Source organism: Strongylocentrotus purpuratus, unplaced genomic scaffold (assembly GCF_000002235.5).
Source record: "Strongylocentrotus purpuratus isolate Spur 01 unplaced genomic scaffold, Spur_5.0 spur5_scaffold_20, whole genome shotgun sequence".
NCBI lineage: Eukaryota > Metazoa > Echinodermata > Echinoidea > Camarodonta > Strongylocentrotidae > Strongylocentrotus > Strongylocentrotus purpuratus.
This window is the reverse complement of record NW_022145606.1, coordinates 44,987,674-45,010,012: the sequence shown is the minus strand read 5'-3', so window position 1 is coordinate 45,010,012 and position 22,339 is coordinate 44,987,674. Positions and strand designations below refer to the sequence as shown.

At 38.9% G+C, this 22,339-nt stretch overlaps 1 protein-coding gene across 1 annotated transcript; it reads right to left on the bottom strand.

The window, feature by feature from the left end:
* Positions 1–11,412: 11,412 nt before the first annotated feature.
* On the bottom strand, positions 11,413–22,339 carry LOC100892725 (avidin-related protein 4/5). The gene is made up of 5 exons (XM_030993454.1): positions 22,114–22,339; positions 15,421–15,460; positions 14,554–14,667; positions 13,009–13,210; positions 11,413–11,993 (listed from the first exon to the last, which is right to left on the bottom strand). Exons 1-5 carry the CDS (start codon positions 22,120–22,122, stop codon positions 11,957–11,959), a joined length of 402 nt encoding a protein of 133 aa, XP_030849314.1. The 5' UTR covers positions 22,123–22,339; the 3' UTR covers positions 11,413–11,956.

Sequence of the window (22,339 nt, the reverse complement as noted above, 5' to 3'; positions counted from 1 at the left end):
TAAAAGTCATACATTGTAATTATGTATAATATCCTTGTTGAGGGGTTTTGTTTTATTAGTGTGAGGATGATGATAATGGTCATGATGATGATGGTGATCATGATCTTGATGATCATGATAATGAGGACAATGGTGACGATTTATGATGATAGTTGTTGATGATGATGATAGTTGATGATGATTATGATGATGATGATGAGGAGAATGATGATAATGATGATGATGATAGTTGTTGATGTAGAGGATGATAATGAGGAGAATGGTGGTGATGATGATCTTGATGATTAGGATGATAGTTGTTGATGATGATGATGATCATGATAGTTGTTGATGGAGATAATGATGGTGATGGTGATAACGAGGAGAATGGCAATGATTGATGATGATGATGAAGAAGATGATGATGATGGTGATGATAGTTGTTGATGATGAGGAGGAGGAGGAGGATCATGGTGGTGATAGTTGTTGAATTAAACATAATTATGCCACAAGAGGGTAGCAAACACAGTGCATCATGATGATGACAATTTGCTTAGTTATATTTAAACAATTAATGTATTATTGATGTTCCATTGTTTTGCTAAATTGTAAGCAAAATTATGTTATTGTTTGAATATTGAATAAACACCTCTAAGAGGCATAGAGGAAAAAAAATGATGATGACAAGTGCTGATTATAATTATGATGAGGAGGAGGAGGAGGATGATGTTGATGATGATGAATAAGATGGTGATGATGATGATGATTATGATATTTTTTAATATGTTGATGATACTGATGAAGATGATGATGTGGATGATAATGATATAAAATGGGGTGACAACTTCGAGATATGCTCCCAGACTTTGTGGGAGCTAGGAGGACGGCAAGGGACCTATAGGACAGATTGCTAGGGAGAAATGGTATGCTAGTTGTTTTTTCCAGGGGGTGTCTTTGCGAAAACGGGTCATCCTGAAAAAGTAATTTTGACAAACAAAATTTAGAAGCTAAAATGAAACAACAACAACGAAACACAAAAATCAATTACTGCCCGATCGAAGAACACGATAAGGTAGATAATGGAATATGATATGACCGTGGGCCGAATATTGGTGATTTCGAATTTTACATTTTAGTTTGGTTGGGCGAAAGCCATCTCCACGGAGAGCGTTAATTACAACATTTCTGACATGCCAAACATGGCAGGGGTTCAATGGCCGCTCGGTCATATAATAAATCAATTGCATGAGCAGATTTCTTCCTTCAACAATCAACTGGGGGCTCCAAATACTTCAAAACAAAGTTGAATCTCGGTCCAGTATAATTTTCTTTTAATTCGTAACCCTTTTATTTAGATTGTTCGAATGTTAAACTAAACAAAGGACTTGTTATTTTGATGTTTAAATTGTTAATTTTTACATGTCAGACCGCCTGTTTCCCTCTTGTTGTGTACTTAATTATGTTCTGTACCTACCTATATATTTTAATAATTTATTCCTGGAGACCTGCCTTTGACAGCCAGGCGCGGATCCAGGATTTCTGAGGGGTAGGGGCCCAAATTTGAAATCAATTTGAAATTTAGTGTGCTGAAATGTGAAAATCGTGCCGGCCAATATTTCGCTCAGTGGAGGGGGGGGGGGGGGGGGGGGGGGGGGGGGGGGGGGGGGGGGGTACTGAGCACTAATTTTTTGTTTGGGCCCTCGAAAATCTGAAAAATCGCATCCCCTGTCTTTAAATGGTTTTTTCCCAGGGGGGGGGCTCAGGAGCTCAGGGGTTTTATACATTAAATTATCGTCAGATGAGCATATTTTATACCTTATTTGTCACTGGCAGGTCACGAATTAGTCCAGCCTCTGTACCGTTTTGTGTAGCGCACCCAATCAGCTGATAAAATAACATACCCTCAACGTTGAAACAGACCTAGCCATTCCTCTCAATCTGGGGCCCGATAACGACGGAAATTTGGGGATTGCGCGATCAGTGGAGAGACCGCGCTGTGTGTAGGGGATAAAAAGAAATAACGGACTGAATCTGGACTAGTCACGAATTAGCGTGAGAAGCTCAGGGGTTTCGGGCAATAAATAACGGTCAGATGAGCATATTTTTATACCTTATTTGTGACACTGGCAGGACACAAATTGGTGTTGGGTCCATAGGGCGGAGCCCCAATAAGCTAAGGGGTTTTATATGTTAAATTATCGTCAGATGAGCATATTTTATACCTTATTTGTGACACTGGCAGGACACAAATTGGTGTTCGGTCCAGGGGGCGAAGCTCAGAGGCACGAAGTGACGGTAGTGAGGAAAATCCGCACGCAAATTGTATGCGATTTTCATTCACTACCGTCACTTCGTGAATATAGGGACGGTTTATACATCAATTTATCGTCAGATGAGCATAATTTTATACCTTATTTGTGACACTGGCAGGTCACGAATTGGTGTGGGGTCCAGTGGGCGGAGCCCCCGGAAGCTCAGGGGTTTTGGGCAATAAATAACGGTCAGATGAGCATATTTTTATACCTTATTTATGACACTGGCAGGACACAAATTGGTGTTGGGTCCATAGGGCGGAGCCCCAATAAGCTAAGGGGTTTTATATGTTAAGTTATCGTCAGATGAGCATATTTTATACCTTATTTGTGACACTGGCAGGACACAAATTGGTGTTCGGTCCAGGGGGCGAAGCTCAGAGGCACGAAGTGACGGTAGTGAGGAAAATCCGCACGCAAATTGTATGCGATTTTCATTCACTACCGTCACTTCGTGAATATAGGGACGGTTTATACATCAATTTATCGTCAGATGAGCATAATTTTATACCTTATTTGTGACACTGGCAGGTCATGAATTGGTGTGGGGTCCAGTGGGCGGAGCCCCCGAAAGCTCAGGGGTTTTGGGCAATAAATAACGGTCAGATGAGCATATTTTTATACCATAATTTTGTGACACTGGCAGGACAGAAATTGGTGTTGGGTCCAGGGGGCGGAGCAAACAATCAGTCTACGGCAGGAAAAATAACCCAGAATGAATTTTAGCCATGCTCTCTTGACATACGATATCTATACCAGAGCTTAAGATTGGCTGAAACATAGAGAGCTTCCTTCCTACAACATGTAATAATGACATAATTATTGTATGACTATAGTAATTTAAAAGAATATTTAGATAGTTCCTCTTTACATGTGAACATTGTCGATCAGACCATGTCGTTCATTTCAATGATCTATTTTAAGTAAATACCTAAATTTAGACATGCTTACACTTTAAATAGTTTTCCATTGTAATTTTCCTCTAAAGAATCTTTCGACAAACATGTTTTTGAGCTTCTAAGCACCCATCCACGCTCTACTTGTTTCAATCAGTGATCATAATTGTTTTTTTTAATGTAAAACCTGCCGGCGTGAACATCAAAATGATTTCCATCGAGGTACGTTTCCGTTCCTTTCAAATGTGTTTTTCTTTGTTCTGTTACCCTTGTCACAAGCCCAGCCGTATGAAATTTCTTATTCACCTACAGTTCTGTGGCATATACAAATAATGTGCCAGTCCGCATATCGTGGTATTGGTTTCCAGTCAAAGTCATTCGTTTTTTTCTTCTCCCCCCCCCCCCCCCCCTCTCTCTCTCTCTCTCTCTCTCTCTCTCTCTCTCTCTTTGTGTTAAAAAAAAAGCCCCCAGAAGCTCAGGGGTTTTATGCATAAAATTATCGTCAGATGAGCTATTTTATACCTTCTTTGTCACACTGGCAGGTCACGAATTGGTGTGGGGTCCTGGGGGCGGAGCCCCCGGAAGCTCAGGGGTTTTGGGCAATAAATAACGGTCAGATGGGCATATTTTTATACCTTATTTGTGACAATGGCAGGACAGAAATTGGTGTTGGGTCCAGGGGGCGCAGCCCTTAGAAGCTCAGAGGTTTATTCATCAATTTATCGTCAGATGAGCATAATTTTATACCTTATTTGTGACACTATCAGTTAACTAATTGGCGTGAGGTCCAGGGGGCCGACACCCCAGAAGCTCAGGGGTTTTAAGCATTAAATTATCGTCAGATTAGCATCCAGCCGTCCGCCTTAGGGCCCTAGGGGGGGGGGGTCCAGGGGGCAGAGCCACCGGAAGTCAAGGGGTTTTATTCATTTAAATACGGTCAGATGAACATATTTTGATACCTTTGATATCTTTCCTCTTTTATTTCTTTTTTTTTTTGTCCTTCTTTTTTTTTCTTTTTTCCCTTCTTTTTTTCCTTTTTTTTTCTTCTTTCCCTCCCCCCCTGGATCCGCCACTGTTGACAGGTCAATGACCTCTGTTGGCTCCACCACAGTCTCGAGTATTAGTTCTAGGTGCTTAAAATTCTTTTAATATTGTTATGGTATTTTCTTGTTTTGTTTTGCTGTGTTAATCAGATATTGTATGTAAATTGCCATATGTTTTTATGAGAAGTGGAAATAAATTAAATGAAAAAATGAAGGAGAAAAAAAAAGATTAAGTGGTGATTATTTTACCTGAATGCTAAGAAAACATGGTTGTTAAAGCAACCAGACGACCGACGGCTTAATAAAGTCCTCTCCGGTGGACCTGGTAATCCTTACCAAAGTGCACTAGCGCATCGCCTTGGTTTCGAACCCGGGTCGCCGGATTACGAGACCACTGCTTTACCAACTGATCGCGCCTCCTCCATGATTTGTTTTGTTCACTAATGTATTAAACTCCAAAATTGAATTTAAACAAACGAATAGAAATATCAACGAATCATTTTTCCTTCCCAAACCCCTCACTAACTTTTTGAAGAAAATAAAAGCACTACATACACTGCCAGTCACTTATTCAATATAGAGGGGATTAGAAATTAAAGTTACCATCTTTTGTACATGTTTTTTGCCAGGGGGAGGGGTGGCCAGGACCGACAGCCCCCCCCCCCCCCTGCTTGAAGAGGTGGATGAAATGCGAAAACAAATCAAGACTATTTAGTAGGGGATGGTGTGGGAAGGGTCGCATCATATTTTAACATGTGCACTTTCTCCCCTCCCCCCCCCCCCCCTCTCTCTCTCTCTCTCTCTCCCTCTCTTTCCCTCATCTCCCCATTTATATTATTTCTTGTCTGTTTGTTCTCTCTCTCTCTCTCTCTCACCCTCTCTTTCCCTCCTATCCCCATTTATATTATTTCTTGTCTGTCTGTTCTCTCTCTCTCTCTCTCTCTCTCTGTCTCTCTGTCTCTCTCTCTCTCTCTCTCTCTCCCTCTCCCTTTCTATTTCTTTCTTTATCTCTCTCTTATTATTAACAAATCCAGGGTCCATGAGTAAACCCATATCGTTTACACAATATAAACTAAGAAGAACAGCCACAAAAAAACACACCACAAACAATCAATTCCATAACATAAAGATTTTTTAATTTAGAGAAGAAAATTTGTTAGGCTGCGAGCAAAGTTACTTGTAGTTTAGTTCTGGACCATTTTAATGATTGATGGCGCGATCCTTAGTGACGGCGCGTGCCATCACCCGGCTTAACGCTTATAGCATAGACGTAATATGCTTATAGTCGGTGAATTAAAGAAAATCATTAAAAGGGTCCAGAACTAGACTAGGTTACTTGTAAAATCGTCGGCTGATGATTTTATCTTAAATTTGAAAATAAGCTTGAGTTCTAGTTATGATATCAAATGAATTCTTACAGAATCCAAGAAAACTTATACTGAATGTTCAAGATTACAAATACATGACATACGCTAGACGATTTTATAGGGGCTGAGTAAAATCAAAGAAAGTAGGCCCGTGCTTGTGCAAATGAGAGTTTTTTTTATTTTTTTTATTGAAGATTATTTCCAGCAAGTTTTGTGTAAGTTTGTTTTTATTTCACTGGTTCAAACAATCAGTCTACGGCAGGAAAAATAATCCAGAATGAATTTTAGCCATGCTCTCTTGACATACGATATCTATACCAGAGCTTAAGATTGGCTGAAACATAGAGAGCTTCCTTCCTACAACATGTAATAATGACATAATTATTTTATGACTATAGTAATTTAAAAGAATATTTAGATAGTTCCTCTTTACACGTCAACATTGTCGATCAGACCATGTCGTTCATTTCAAAGCTCTATTTTAAGTAATACCTAAATTTGGACATGCTTACACTTTAAATAGTTTTCCATTGTAATTTTACTCTAAAGAATCTTTCGACAAACATGTTTTTGAGCTTGTAAGCACCCATCCACGCTCTACTTGTTTCAATCAGTGATCATAATTTTTTTTTTAATGTAAAACCTGCCGGCGTGAACATCAAAATGATTTCCATCGAGGTACGTTTCCTTTCAGAATATTCCTTTCAAATGTGTTTTTCTTAGTTCTGTTACCCTTGTCACAAGCCCAGTCGTATGAAATAACTTATTCACCTACAGTACTGTGGCATATACAAATAATGTGCCAGTCCGCATATCATGGTATTGGTTTCCAGTCAAAGTCATTCGTTTTTTTTTTCTTCTCCCCCTCTCTCTCTATCTCTCTCTCTCTCTCTCTCTCTCTCCCTCTTTGTGTTAAAAAAAAGCCCCAAGAAGCTCAGGGGTTTTATACATAAAATTATCGTCAGATGAGCATATTTTATACCTTCTTTGTCACACTGGCAGGTCACGAATTGGCGTGGGGTCCAGGGGGCGCAGCCCTTAGAAGCTCAGAGGTTTAAACAATTAATTTGTCGTCAGATGAGCATAATTTTATACCTTATTTGTGACACTAGCACTTAACTAATTGGCGTGAGGTCCAGGGGGCCGACACCCCAGAAGCTCAGGGGTTTTAAGCATTAAATTATCGTCAGATTAGCATCCAGCCGTCCGCCTTAGGGCCCTAGGGGGGGGGGTCCAGGGGGCAGAGCCACCGGAAGTCAAGGGGTTTTAGTCATTTAATTACGGTCAGATGAACATATTTTGATACCTTTGATATCTTTCCTCTTTTATTTCCTTTTTTTTTGTCCTTTTTTTTTCTTCTTTTTTTCCCTTTTTTTTCTTTCTTTCCCTCCCCCTGGATCCGCCACTGTTGACAGGTCAATGACCTCTGTTGGCTCCACTACAGTCTCAAGTATTAGTTCTAGGTGCTTAAAATTCTTTTAATATTGTTATGGTATTTTCTTGTTTTGTTTTGCTGTGTTAATCAGATATTGTATGTAAATTGCCATATGTTTTTATGAGAAGTGGAAATAAATTAAATGAAAAAATGAAGGAGAAAAAAAAAGATTAGGTGGTAATTATTTTACCTGAATGCTAAGAAAACATGGTTGTTAAAGCAACCAGACGACCGACGGCGTAATAAAGTCCACTCCGGTGGACCTGGTAATCCTTACCAAAGGGCACTAGCGCATCGCCTTGGTTTCGAACCCGGGTAGCCGGATTACGAGACCACTGCTTTACCAACTGATCGCGCCTCCTCCATGATTTGTTTTGTTCACTAATGTATTAAGCTCCAAAATTGAAGTTAAACAAACGAATAGAAATATCGAACGAATCATTTTCCTTCCCAAACCCCTCACTAACTTTTTGAAGAAAATAAAAGCACTACATACACTGCCAGTCACTTATTCAATATAGAGGGGATTAGAAATTAAAGTTACCATCTTTTGTACATGTTTTTTGCCAGGGGGAGGGGTGGCCAGGACCGACAGCCCCCCCCCCCCCCCCCCCCCGCTTGAAGAGGTGGATGAAATGCGAAAAAAATCAAGACTATTTAGTAGGGGATGGTGTGGGAAGGGTCGCATCATATTTTAACATGTGCACTTTCTCCCCCTCCCCCCCCCCCCTCCCTCCCCCCTCTCCCCTATCTCTCTCTCTCTCTCTCTCCCTCTCTTTCCCTCCTCTCCCCATTTATATTATTCTTGTCTGTCTGTTCTCTCTCTCTCTCTTTCTCTCTCTCTCTCTCTCTGTGTGTGTCTCTCTCTCTCTCTCTCTCTCTCTCTCCCTCTCCCTTTCTATTTCTTTCTTTATCTCTCTCTTATTATTAACAAATCCAGGGTCCATGAGTAAACCCATATCGTTTACACAATATAAACTAAGAAGAACAACCACAAAAAACACACCACAAACAATCAATTCCATAACATAAAGATTTTTTGATTTAGAGAAGAAAATTTGTTAGGCTGCGAGCAAGGTTACTTGTAGTCTAGTTCTGGACCATTTTAATGATTGATGGCGCGATCCTTAGTGACGGCGCGTGCCATCACCCGGCTTAACGCTTATAGTCGGTGAATTAAAAAAAATCATTAAAAGGGTCCAGAACTAGACTAGGTTACTTGTAAAATCGTCGGCTGATGATTTTATCTTAAATTTGAAAATAAGCTTGAGTTCTAGTTATGATATCAAATGAATTCTTACAGAATCCAAGAAAACTTATACTGAATGTTCAAGATTACAAATACATGACATACGCTAGACGATTTTATAGGGGCTGAGTAAAATCAAAGAAAGTAGGCCCGTGCTTGTGCAAATGAGAGTTTTTTTATTTTTTTTATTGAAGATTATTTCCAGCAAGTTTTGTGTATTAAGTTTGTTGTTATTTTATTGGTTCAAACAATCAGTCTATACGGCAGGAAAAATAATCCAGAATGAATTTTAGCCATGCTCTCTTGACATACGATATCTATACCAGAGCTTAAGATTGGCTGAAACATAGAGAGCTTCCTTCCTACAACATGTAATAATGACATAATATTTTATGGCTATAGTAATTTAAAAGAATATTTAGATAGTTCCTCTTTACACGTCAACATTGTCGTTCAGACCATGTCGTTCATTTCAATGATCTATTTTAAGTAATACCTAAATTTGGACATGCTTACACTTCAAATAGTTTTCCATTGTAATTTTACTCTAAAGAATCTTTCGGCAAACATGTTTTTGAGCTTCTAAGCACCCACTCACGCTCTACGTGTTTCAATCAGTGATCATAATTGTTGTTTTTAATGTAAAACCTGCCGGCGTGAACATCAAAATGATTTCCATTGAGGTACGTTTCCTTTCAGAATGATCCTTTCAAATGTGTTTTTCTTTGTTCTGTTACCCTTGTCACAAGCCCAGCCGTATGAAATATCTTATTCACCTACAGTCCTGTGGCATATACAAATAATTTGCCAGTCTGCATATCATGATATTGGTTTCCAGTCAAAGTCATTCGTTTTTTTTCTCCCCTACCTCTCTCTCTCTCTCTCTCTCTATATATATATATATATCTCTTTCTCTCTCTCTCTCTTTGTGTTAATAAAAAAAAGCCCCCGGAAGCTCAGGGGTTTTGGGCAAAAATAACGGTCAGATGGGCATATTTTTATACCTTATTTGTGACAATGGCAGGACACAAATTGGTGTTGGGTCCAGGGGGCGCAGCCCTTAGAAGCTCAGAGGTTTATACCTTAATTTGTCGTCAGATGAGCATAATTTTATACCTTATTTGTGACACTAGGAGTTAACTAATTGGCGTGAGGTCCAGGGGGCCGACACCCCAAAAGCTCAGGGGTTTTAAGCATTAAATTATCGTCAGATTAGCATCCAGCCGTCCGCCTTAGGGCCCTAGGGGGGGGGGGGTCCAGGGGGCAGAGCCACCGGAAGTCAAGGGGTTTTAGTCATTTAATTACGGTCAGATGAACATATTTTGATACCTTTGATATCTTTTCTCTTTTATTTCCTTTTTTTTCCCCCATTTTTTTTCTTCTTTTTTCCCCTTTTTTTCTTTCCCACCCCCTAGATCCGCCACTGTTGACAGGTCAATGACCTCTGTTGGCTCCACCACAGTCTCAAGTATTAGTTCTAGGTGCTTAAAATTCTTTTAATATTGTTATGGTATTTTCTTGTTTTGTTTTGCTGTGTTAATCAGATATTGTATGTAAATTGCCATATGTTTTTATGAGAAGTGGAAATAAATTAAATGAAAAAATGAAGGAGAAAAAAAAAATATTTAGTGGTGATTATTTTACCTGACTGCTAAGAAAGCATGGTTGTTAAAGCAACCAGACGACCGACGGCTTAATAAAGTCCTCTCCCAGGGACCTGGTAATCCTTACCAAATGGCACTAGCACATCGCCTTGATTCGAACCCGGGTCGCCGGATTACGAGACCACTGCTTTTCCAACTGATCACGCCTCCTCCATGATTTGTTCCCTAATTTGTTTTGTTCACTAATGTATTAAACTCCAAAATTGAAGTTAAACAAACGAATAGAAATATCGAACGAATCATTTTCCTTCCCAAACCCCTCACTAACTTTTTGATGAAAATAAAAGCACAATATACACTGCCAGTTACTTATTCAATAAGGGGGGGGGGGATGAATTACAAATTAAAGTTACCATCTTTTGTGCCTGTTTTTTGCCAGGGGAGGGGTGGCCGGGACCGATAGCCCCCCCCCCCCCCCTCCTTGACGAGGTGGATAAAATGCGAAAACAAATCAAGACTATTTAGTAGGGGATGGTGTGGGAAGGGTCGCATCATATTTTAACATGTGCACATTTATATTATTTCTTGTCTGTATGTTTTCTCTGTCTCTCTCTCTTTCTCTCTCTCTATCTCTCTCTGTCTATCTTTTTTCTATCTCCTCCTTTCTCCCTACCTCTCTTACTCATTATCTCTTATTTTGCTTTCACATGTACAACCATTCAATGGAGGGACACAATCCCCAGTCCATCTTTAATCTTGCTTATTACATGCCTATATCCGGAATCACGTCCATAGATAGTTCTTTAAGGCCAATGAAACTCGATTTTGTCAGCTCATAATGAGGCAACTATTTCATTATTCATTTTTTAACATTTGCAAGATTTATTTATGTTATCCTTTGTAAGAACACCTGATTCACTTTTGTCAGTTCAACTTGTGTATTTCCAGTTTGTTAACTGTAATGCATGTATAAACATCTCAGTGACACACATTTCTAGTATATCTTGGTTATTTTATTAATAAAGACATCAAATATTGTAAAAATAAACCACACATATGCACATGCTATAGTTCCAAATAGAACAGTACTTTAATAGTAACAAGTGTGACAAAACCTTTTACCATAATTCACAACACTTTAAGTACTACTAGCTCAAAGATATAGGCCTACATGATGCACAGCATACATGTACACATGACTTACTTAAAATTTTGGGAATTTTAGAAAATTTGGTGGATAGTGATTCTTTACAATTTTGATATAATTCGTCACTGTTTTCACGAAGTGACGGTAGTGAAAAAAAATTGCATTCACTTTGCATTACGATTTTCCTCGCTACCGTCACTTCGTGAAAACAAGGACGAATTGGATGCCCCTGTGGATGTTATATAAGCACTAGAAATTTTAGCCCTTAAAACACTTCTGTTTTCGAGAAAAATTGAATATAAAAATGTACCGGTGCTCCCGGTAAATTTTGATGAATTTCAAATAACTTCAATTCAATTCAATTCAAATCAATTTCGGTATTTTTTTTTTTTTTTTAAGAATAGGGCAAAAGTCCGGAGACTATAATATTGTCATATTTACAGTAAAGATGGCATACTAAGAAAATATATACAGATTTCGTGATGTTGTACAATTTTGGTTACAGACCGATCATCGTTATTTAGTTTACGTAATTCAGATTGTATAACATACAAAATATGAGATAGTTTGAACTTAATTTATTGTGTTCGCTACCTAAAATATCTAACATGAAGTGAACTTAATTTTTGCGTTGATCATGGCACTCGATGGGCCCAACACTCTTGCAAGTAAATGTTAAAGTAATGTTGCAAGAGTGATTTATACATTAATGTTTGTTTGTTTCGTAAATAATTATTTATTCGTGTTTTTTATCATTATTATTCATCTCTTTATTTGCCAGGGATGTCTCTTTCAGACTTGTACCCCCTTTTAGAAAACCCTGGATCCGCCACTGATGTTTAAATGTCTACATAAACGGTGACGACCTGGCCTGGGCTGGATTTAAAGGTCCTCTTTAGCACTGGAGTGGACGCCCTCTGAAGGCTAAGCAATCACGCGAATGAAATCATCAAATCCGACCCTGAAAGAAAGAAAAAAAATCCAAAAGGACTTTAGATCAGACTTTAATTGACACTATTGTAGGACATGTACTCAATCAACATTTGCTACACGATCAAGTTTGTAAAGTTTGTGTTAAAATTCCTTACTTCAACTGTCCACCTAACAGCACATCCCTGGATGCTCATCTGACCGTAGTGAAATATCTAAAAACTCTCGGAGCTTCTGGGGGCTCCGCCTCCTGGATGTTCATATAACCGTAATTAAACACCTTAAACCCATGAGCTTCCGGGGACTCTGCCCCTTAGACTCCCCGCCAATTAGTGACCTGCCAGTGTCACAAATAAGGTATCTAAATATGCTTAATGCCTAAAAACCCTGAGCTTCCAAGGCTCAGGCCCTGGACCCCACGCCAACTTTACGCTCTACCTGGTCGTTAATACTACACTTTGAAAAACTTTCCGCGGGGCCTGCATGTAACGTGTAAGAGTGGTGGTGATGCAGATTTTTCTTTCCCCCCCCCCTTCCAAATCCCAAAATGCTTCCTGCGCGCCTGCAACTCAACACATTCAACAATTAATGAGAAATCATTGAAAGGAAGAGCGAAAATTTGCTGAGATACCATTTTCTGATGTAGGAATTCTATACCCTGATATTTCATGCGCACCTTAATCTCACTACCTGGTCAACAGTTGCGGATTAGCGCGTAACTTTTCGGCGGCTTGGATCATGGGAGTCAAAGGAGAGCGGCTTGATTCCACTCCTTCTCTATCACCTCCATGTTTAGACCAAGGAAATTACCTTGTTATAATCAGGAATCTTGTTATATCAGGGTAAAAACGCCAAAAGAATATAAAGAGCTGTGACCAGCAGAATCAGCTTGTTATAACAGATACCTCGTTATATCAGATCTCCTTATACTGAGGTTTCACATTATTATAAACTATCAAAATGTATGTGAAGCCATTTTCATTTTGTTCATATTTTACTTGTCTATGTCTCTTGTATAAAACTATTAAACAAAAATTCAAACTAACTGGGTGTCTCCCCAACTGTTATCGCAGTCGGTCTCGCTGACCAAGAGCCACGTGGTCTTCAGGGTCTCCCGACCGTCGCACGTGAGGAGAACTCCCGCCCAGGCCGTGGTCGAAGTGCCGCCGTTCCACAGGACTGAGAAGGAGACGGACGTGTGGCTTCCATCCGGCGATGTCCAGCCAGTGAGAGGGAAAGGTGTAGGTGCTGTAGGAAAGGTAATTAGTCAGAACTTGTTGATTATAGGTAAGTACATGTCACCATTCTAGCACGATCGTCAAAAGCAAAGTATAAATCAAAAACTGTGGTGTAACATGCCTCGATCTACCAGCCAATAGGGAAAATTAGAACAAGATAAACATGTATAATAGAATTGTGAGAGAATGGAGAAAAAAAGGGTAAGTCCATGGAAGTGGGATGAGAAGTTGATCGACGCGCCCTTCCAGACCCTCATTCACTCATTAACCCCACTCATGTTCTCCCGTTTCTTTTGTAGGCGCCGACACTCTGGTACAGAATTTTGTCTCACATCTGGAAGAGCCGGGGCCTTTCTTTCAGTCTGAAGGTTCGTCTGCTTCAAGCAACTTCTTTCTCTATTGCAACTTTAATACGGAAGTGAGTCCTGGGCCATGATAAAGAATGACAGAAGGAGAGTTGATGCCTTTAAAATGTGGTGCTACAGGAAGCTGTTGCAGATGTCATGGAAAGATAAAAAAGACAAATGTGTGGGTCCTGGAAACGATTAGAACAGACTTGACCATAAGAAGGGGAATCATGGGAAGAAAACTAAACTATTTTGGGCACATTATTAGGAGATCTGAAGGTGTTGAGAAGCAAATACTGCGAGGAGCAGTCGAAGGAAAACGGGTAGAGGTCGTCCACCAATATCTTGGACTGATGATATCAAGAAAATGTCTAGACAAGGAATGAAAGGTGCAACACAAATGGCAGGTGAGAGAGTTGCATGGCGTGCTCTCGTGAAGACCACAGCAGCGCTCTACAGCGCCACCTGAGGTTGATGATGATGACACTCTTCTTACCTTACCCTCTCATTCTTTGATAACCTAACACTTCCCATCCTCAATCGACGTTTTCATCTTGGAAAGAGAGAGAGAGAGAGAGAGAGGGGGGGGGGGGGGAGAGATGTGAAGTGAAGGATGTGATAAAACGCATTGACCACGGAGATCCGCAAGTGGTCATCATGTCTTTCATCCGGAAAGAGGAGTTGTTGTTAATTACCGGCAATGTAAAAGTGAAGTGTGAAAAAGTATATTGCTTGTTTTGCTGAGGAATGTAATATTTTAATACAACTGAACTTCAAAAGCCTGTGAGGGGGTAGTTACTTCCGTCACCTTCGCCCCGCCCCTCCCCCCCCCCCCCCGTCATGAAAGAAATCGCCGCCCCTGCTCATCTGAGACGTTCACATGATCGTATCTTTCTGCTGTATAGATCGTTCGTTGGTAGCTAAAAGAGCATTAACTCCGTGTTGAATAAACCCTGTGGCTCTCTTTATACGACTTAAATCATTATGAAAAATTGTATACACTCACGTGCATCCCCGACTGCCGTCGTGTATGTCCCAGTCATAAGACCTGTATCTTTATCCACGACAAAGGAGACTGTTGAACCCAGTTCGTTGGTCCAGGCACCTTCCACACTGCATTCTATATGGAAGGATAGGGTTTAACATGGGCATATATGTATTTTGTATTTTGGGGGTACATTTATTTCCTTCTCAACGATACAATATGAAACACAATGTATATATAAATTATACAGTGCGTCCCAGAAAAAACGAAACCGAGAATTATCTATGATTTAACATAACCTAATCACAATTATAATTGATAAATGGCACATATTTGGAAAGCTTAGATCCTCTTCTTTCATTTGATGCAACTCATATAATGCATATTTCACGCATGAGTGATTAAAATGAATTTAAAGAGAGGAAACCAAAAAGTCATTTGGCGGACGGTATCTGAATTTTAAAGAGAACATCACATTTCTAGAAAGTTGAATTTCTGCCCTTTCATATGACACCTCAATCACGAAAAATGAGCTGGGAATAACAAAGTTCTGTATGTTTAAAGTAGTGCTTGTATTTTCATAATTTGATTAAACGAATTCGTTTTCACTGGCTCCCTGCCGTACCAACAAACGGAATTAATAAAAGACTTAACTCCGTTTCGTTGACAATCAGCCGTTTATAAAGGATATCAAAATTGGGCAAGGGGTTTTAAAATATGATTTTAAAAAAAGAAAAAAAATGGTGGGAGGGGAGGGGGTCTGAAACAAAGTTGGAAAAGTCGAAACTGCTCAACTAACCTGAGCCGGCTAATAACAACACAAGCAAACTGGAATGAAGTAAATGATGTAAATTAAATAGCACCAAATCACATAGGTATTGTATTTACCTGCGACTCGTTCATACTTGGTCGTACGTTGCTTGTTAGTCTGCAAACAAAATAAGAGATGAATAACCAATTTATCGGCGGGACTTAAAACTGTACATGTATATTTATGATCGACCCTATATAATATTCGAAGACAACCTTGAAATGATCGATGAAGCTGGAACAGATTTTATCATTCTTGGCGATATGAACTATGATATAAAGAGGAACAACTGCCAGTGGCAAGCAAAGCTGCTCTCTGAGATATTTCATAATAATAGATTTGATCAACTTATAATGGAAGCAACTCGTGTAACAAATAACTCTAGTTCATTGATTGATTTGATTGTGACGAACAATACCCAGCAAATTCAGTCAAGTGGAGTATTGTATAAAACTCTGAGTGCATGATGAGGAGGCGCTCAGTGGGTCTGAGAGCATCTCGTAATCCGGTGACCCGGGTTCGAAACCAAGTCGATGCGCTAGTGCCCTTTGGTAAGGCCATAGACCTACCAGGTCACTCGGAATGACCTAAAGCCGTCGGGTTTCTGGTTACTTACTAACAAGCATGTAATATGACAGTAATATGATACACTCTTTTGAGTCATACTGATTCTTTGTAAGCAATACGTATGTCCATCATAATAGTCAGGTGGCTTAGCGTCAAATTTGTCGATTATCGTTACTTGCCGGATAAAAGCACCATTTTTGGTAGAGGGCTCCCTTAGGACCTACTAAACGATATTATGATAGGAGCCCCCGGCAAAAATTTCAATTTAAGGGTGTGGGGGCGGGGGCGTTTTTTAGAGCCCCCAAATAATTTTATAACATTGATTTGTAGATGTACAAATGCCATTTTTGGTACAGGTCTTCCCTAGGACCTACTGAACGATATTAGGGTGCGAGCACCCAGCAAAAATATCATATAAGGGTGTGGGGCGGGGGCGTGGCCTCGTAGCCCCAAAATAATTTAGAAGGTAATATAACATGTATTTCTTGTTGTACAAATGCAATTTTTGGTTAAGAGCTTCCTTAGGACATACTAAACGATATAAGGGTAGGAGCCCCCGGCAAGAATATCATATATGGGTGTGGGGCGGGGGCATCGCTTCGTAGCCCCCAAATAATTTAGAAGGTAATATAACATTTATTTGCTGTTGTTACAATTGCCACTTTTGGTACAGGGCTTCCTTAGGACCTACTGAACGATATCAGGGTAGGAGCCCCCGGCAAGAATATCATATAAGGGCGTGGGGCAGGTGCGTCGCCTCGTAGTCCACATATAATGTGTAAGGTAATATAACATTGATTTGTTGTTGTACAAACGACATGGGCCCCCAATCACCCGTATATGAATATGTATGCCGGGGGCTCCTACCTTACCATCATTCAGCAGGTCCGAATGAAGCCCTGTACCAAAAATGGCGTTTGTACAACAACAAATCAATGTTTTATTACATTACAAATTATTTGTGGACTACGAGGCGACGCACCTGTCCCACACCTTATATGATATTCTTGCCGGGGGCTCCTACCCTGATATCGTTCAGTAGGTCCTAAAGAAGCCCTGTACCAAAAATGACATTTGTACAACAACACATAAATGTTATATTACCTTCTAAATTATTTGGGGGCTACGAAGCGACGCCCCCGCCCTACACCCTAATATGATATTCCTGCCGGGGGCTCCTACCCTAAAATCATTCAGTAGGTCCTAAGTAAGCCCTGTACCAAAAATGGCATATGTACAACAACATATAAATGTTATATTACCTTCTAAATTATTTGGGGGCTACGAGGCAACACCCCCGCCCACGCCGTTATATGATATTTTTGTCGGGGGCTCCTACCCTAATATCGTTCAGTAGGTCCTAAGGATGCCCTGTACCAAAAATGGCATTTGTACAATAACAAATCGATGTTATATAATTATTGGGGGCTCCAAAAAACGCCCCCGCCCCCACACCCTTAAATTGAAATTTTTGCCGGGGGCTCCTATCCTAATATCGTTTAGTAGGTCCTAAGGGAGCCCTGTACCAAAAATGGTGCTTTTATCCGGCAAGTAACGATAATTTCACTAAGCCACCTGACTATGAGCGCATGCATACAAAATGCACCGCCGTTCCACACATCGCCCCATATACTTATTTTCACGTAGGCCTAAGTGAAACAAAGGAGTGAAGTATGTGATGCAAAACTAAAACGACCAAATCATGTCTAAAAAACATACATCTAGACTAAATATCTTAAGTGGAGGGTCTCATTTCACACCAAATGTTGATTTAATAAGGTTTTTTTTATTTTTTTTTTTTTTCTTTTTTTTTTATAATTTTGTACATCTGCTTGATATTAAGTTAAGAATAAGAACGAAGTTTTACTTTTAACGAAAGTTAGAGTTAGATTAGAGTTTAGACCCTACTTGTGTTTAAGTTTTAGTTTTACTTGTACTTTTAGTATTAGTAGTTTAGCTATAATTATACATTTTATTTAGAGTCTATAACTCTAAATCATCGTTTCATAATTATCAATTTATGTCAGCCACTCAGTCATTAATCTAGAGGTGAGTAGATCAGGATCTATACAAAACTGAGTCACTGTGACTTTACTTGTAAAGGTGTGCTTGGGGTGTAAGCAGCTTCAGGGCTCCAAGCCCAAGGCCAACATGGCCAAGGGCAAGGGGAGTTATGAAAATTATCATCATACTGAGCTGAGATGACATGGGATGACCCTCCTGTTTAGGGAATTCACTGAGTTGCCTTTCAAGCAAAAATGGACATATGAAAATATTTAGGGTACGCATATGCATATGGATTGTTCCCTCCTTTTGAAACCACCCCCCCCCCCCCCCCCTAAGTACGCTTTGTAAAGCGGGCTTTTGTGTACTACGAGCCGGACTTTGGTGATTGAAAAGTACCCCTTTACCGGACATTTTGGTAACACGCATGGTATCCCTCCGATCACGGAGTGGGGGGCCGGGATGGGTAAACAATGCACACACGTTTAGCTTATTTTCTTCCATTGTCTGTACTCAAGGTGTGTTTTAAAGGCAGCACTTTATAGTATCCTTGGTCCCTAGCTCACCCTATAAAATATTTCTTTTTAACAATTGTTCTTGATACCAGCAAATGTTGCCCAACTCCCATGGGTGTCGATCCTTACGTAATACCTATTCATCAGGGGGGGGGGGATCAATGAATAGATCATCCCCCCCTGATGAATAGGTATCAGTTACAGATCGACACCCATGCCAACTCCACTCCGTGTTTTAAAGAATTTGCCAAGCAAGTACCATACCAGATGATGTACATGTCACAACATTGCACAGGAGAATCTACAGGAACTTCAGTGGTAATGATTATGATGATGTTTTTGCTTTCACTTAGTTTCAGATGCAGTAGATACAATTTGCGCTTATATTAAGGAAGCACTAGGACTGGTACATCTACTTTTCAACAATGCCGCAGGCCAGATACAAATTCAAGTGAAAATAGTTGTTATGGTCTGTGAAAGAAAATCACACATTAGCAGCATATAGAGAGTTATGATTAATCATGACCGGTCTGTATAATGCCATCCATTGATTTGCGCTCACTACTGAACTTGCGATCGATACAAATCTTTGAAATACACTGATATTATATATGATGGCTACATAAGCAATTAAATAGTAACAGGGAAATATAGATATGGAATATGTAATGCACTTAGCAGACATAGAACAAAGCTGGACAGTAACGTGTTTCTAATTTTGGCGAAGGCTATATTATGACCATCAATGGTCATGTACATACAGTGCGTCCCAGAAAAAACGAAACCGAGAATTATTGATGTTTTATCATAACTTAATCACAATTATAATTGATAAATGACACATATTTGGAAAGCTTAGATCCCCCTCTTTCATTTGATGCAACTGATATAATGCATATTTCACGCATGAGTGATTAAAATCAATTTGAAGAGAGGAAAACAAAAAGTAATTTGGCGGACGATATCTGAATTTCAAAGAGAAAATTACATTTCTAGAAAATTGAGTCTCTGCCCTTTCATAATTTATGACACCTTAATCAGGAAAAATGAGCTAGGAATAACAAAGTTCTGTTTGTTCAAAGAAGTGTTTGCATTTCCATAATTTGATTAAACGAATTCGTTTTCACTGGCTGCCTGTCGTATCAACAAACGAAATTAACAAAAGACTTAACTCCGTTTCGTTGACAATCAGCCGTAGTTATTCTCATCATAATTGTATTTGGTATTTCAAACTATCCTATAATCATACATGTTGCTGTTTTTAATTTATCTGTATGATGAGAAATGAAATTGTTTAGTCAAAATGATATTTCCATGTTTATCATGCATTTTTCAGCTGATAATTGTTTAGTCAAAGATTACGTGTTCGCCTGGGTGAAGATAACCTTTTAGCATTGGAAAACTTTGTAGCGTTTGAGACTGTGTACTAAATTTTATTGAAATACCCTACAAAGAGATTGTGTAAACTGACTTGCTTCTGATACTCTACTCACAAAACATTTATGAAAAACAGTGATGAAAAAAAAAGTAACATTGATGATTATATTAGTCATATTTCCTATTGAAAAACTCCAGCATCTTTTTTTCAAGAACTGCCTTGTTTCGTTACGATCAACATATAAATCTTTCAGCTAGAACATGATAACCACGGCGTGCAAGAAAGAGACTATACCACACAGTACTGTTTTGAATACCTCTTTTGTCTTCAGGTAAACAATCTATGCAGATGATGAGGATGATGATGCAAAAGATAAAGACATTTTAGCATATTTACAAGTACTGTACAATGTTTGAAATAACCTTCGTATTCCGTGGATGTATACCTGATGAGTCTTTTCCACAAAACCCTAAATGTACGTTTTAAAATGCAATACAGTATTGATGATAATTGATGATGATATGTTTGGTGTGAATTATTTGATATTTTAAATGCATGTTTACCTCTTTTTTGTTTATTTTTGTAAAGAACTTATTGGCATGCACCCAGTAGATTTTCATCATGTGTTTGATCTTGTTATTGAAAACAAGATCAAACACGTCATCATAATTTACAGAGTGCAACCAAAACATTCTTATCAACGATTGAATTTTTTTCAGGAAAACTAACAATAAAAGCTGTTTTTGATTCAAAGAGCATCGCAGAGACGACGAAAAAATAAGAATAGTAATACAACGTGAGACCGTTCACTTCTATCTCTTCCCGCCAAATAATCCGATCAAAAGAATCACCCGAGGGTAATCAACTGTTAAACGAATGTATCATGAGTCCTTGACAAATTAATTTATACTGCTTGCCAAGTATTATTGAAGCACAGCAAAGGCGAACGATTGTCGCTACAATTCAGAAATCGTTGATTCGATTGCTTTTCTGTCAAAATTACCATGAGATATCAGGCTACATAGAACTATGATCGACAAAAAAGATATTGTCTTGAAAGAAACATTGGAACTTGAATACATAAATATAATGGCAATGGGTGAGACTAGAATGAATAGGACACGAGTTCATTTTTACCATTTAAATCATCCAGTACCAAATTCGAGCCAGATGCATATAATGGTAAGCTTAAAGACAATGATTCATGACAAATTGTCAATTGTCCTTCCTTTGAGTTTATCGTCTAGACATATTGCAAAAGATAATCAGGATAATAAGGATCAGAATGATACCTCTACTACTTGGCCTACTTTTACATGTATTATACTACACTACTGCCATTGCTGAGTATCGTGAAATTGTTTCATCCAATAAAAATCCCAAAATGTCGTGAGAAATTTGTTTTTGTTTGTATTTTTGGGTGGGATATCTAGCCCTCGTAGCAACAAGCGGGCAGGATATAATGATAAATACAAACAAACGCAGGAAAAATACGAAATATAAATACAAATGCGCATGGAGTTTTAGAAAAAGTTAAACATTAATTAATTCGAGACATGATAAATTCAGATATAAATATAAAGAATCAATGACTTTAAATAGCCAAACCAAAATAATAAAATTACAATAAAAGGAACAAAACAAACGAGGAGTAAGGCTGGCGTGAATTGTAACGTAACAAAGTAGATAATTACAGAACAAAGACATCATTAAATATGAAATATCCCCCCCCCCCCCAGCCCCCGCCCAAAGAAACAACATAGCAGCTGAGAAATATGGCGGTCAGAGAAGCTGGCAGCTTTGATGTAACTTCTACACACTCTCATGTCAAGAATATATATGTATTATTAACTCCGTAACGTATTATTTGTAAACAATGACACAACTATTTCCTGTTACCTGCCCCGAAAAATAGCAAAAAGAATATCCTGTTTACACCGAGTTACTAGTAAGTCGATGCAAAGCTTTATACATATACATTGTAGCTCTGTTGTTATTAAGTTCTCATCTATTTCTTAAATTATAGTAAGGCAATATTTACAAATTCAAGTACCATTACTTTCTTGTCAAGTAAATGTTATCTCAGCTATTCGTTAACCTGTACTCTACCGGGGTTAACGTATGCCGAAATAACTTCACGTACAATGCAATATGGGTGATTATGTGCATGGATAATTATCTAGAATAATATTGCTATGCAATATATCGACGTCGTAATCAAAACAAGGAGTAAAATCGACCTTAACACCAAATATGGAACGAGAGGATAGTAATAATAAAACATTGCGAAGGATATAATCACTTACCATATTCATCTCGAAATGATGAGTATAAAATTGTTGACAGAAGCTTGTATGTGCGAAAAAAAAAGACTTATAAAATTGCTTCTCTGAAACTCTGCTTTCAAACACTGAGCTCCTGCTGAAATCAACTTATAAACTCTTGCTCTAAAATAAACAGGTTAATCTAATTAAAAGGAGACGAAATGAAATCATGTCTAAACTGGACCAGATCCTGAGTTGCACTGATTTT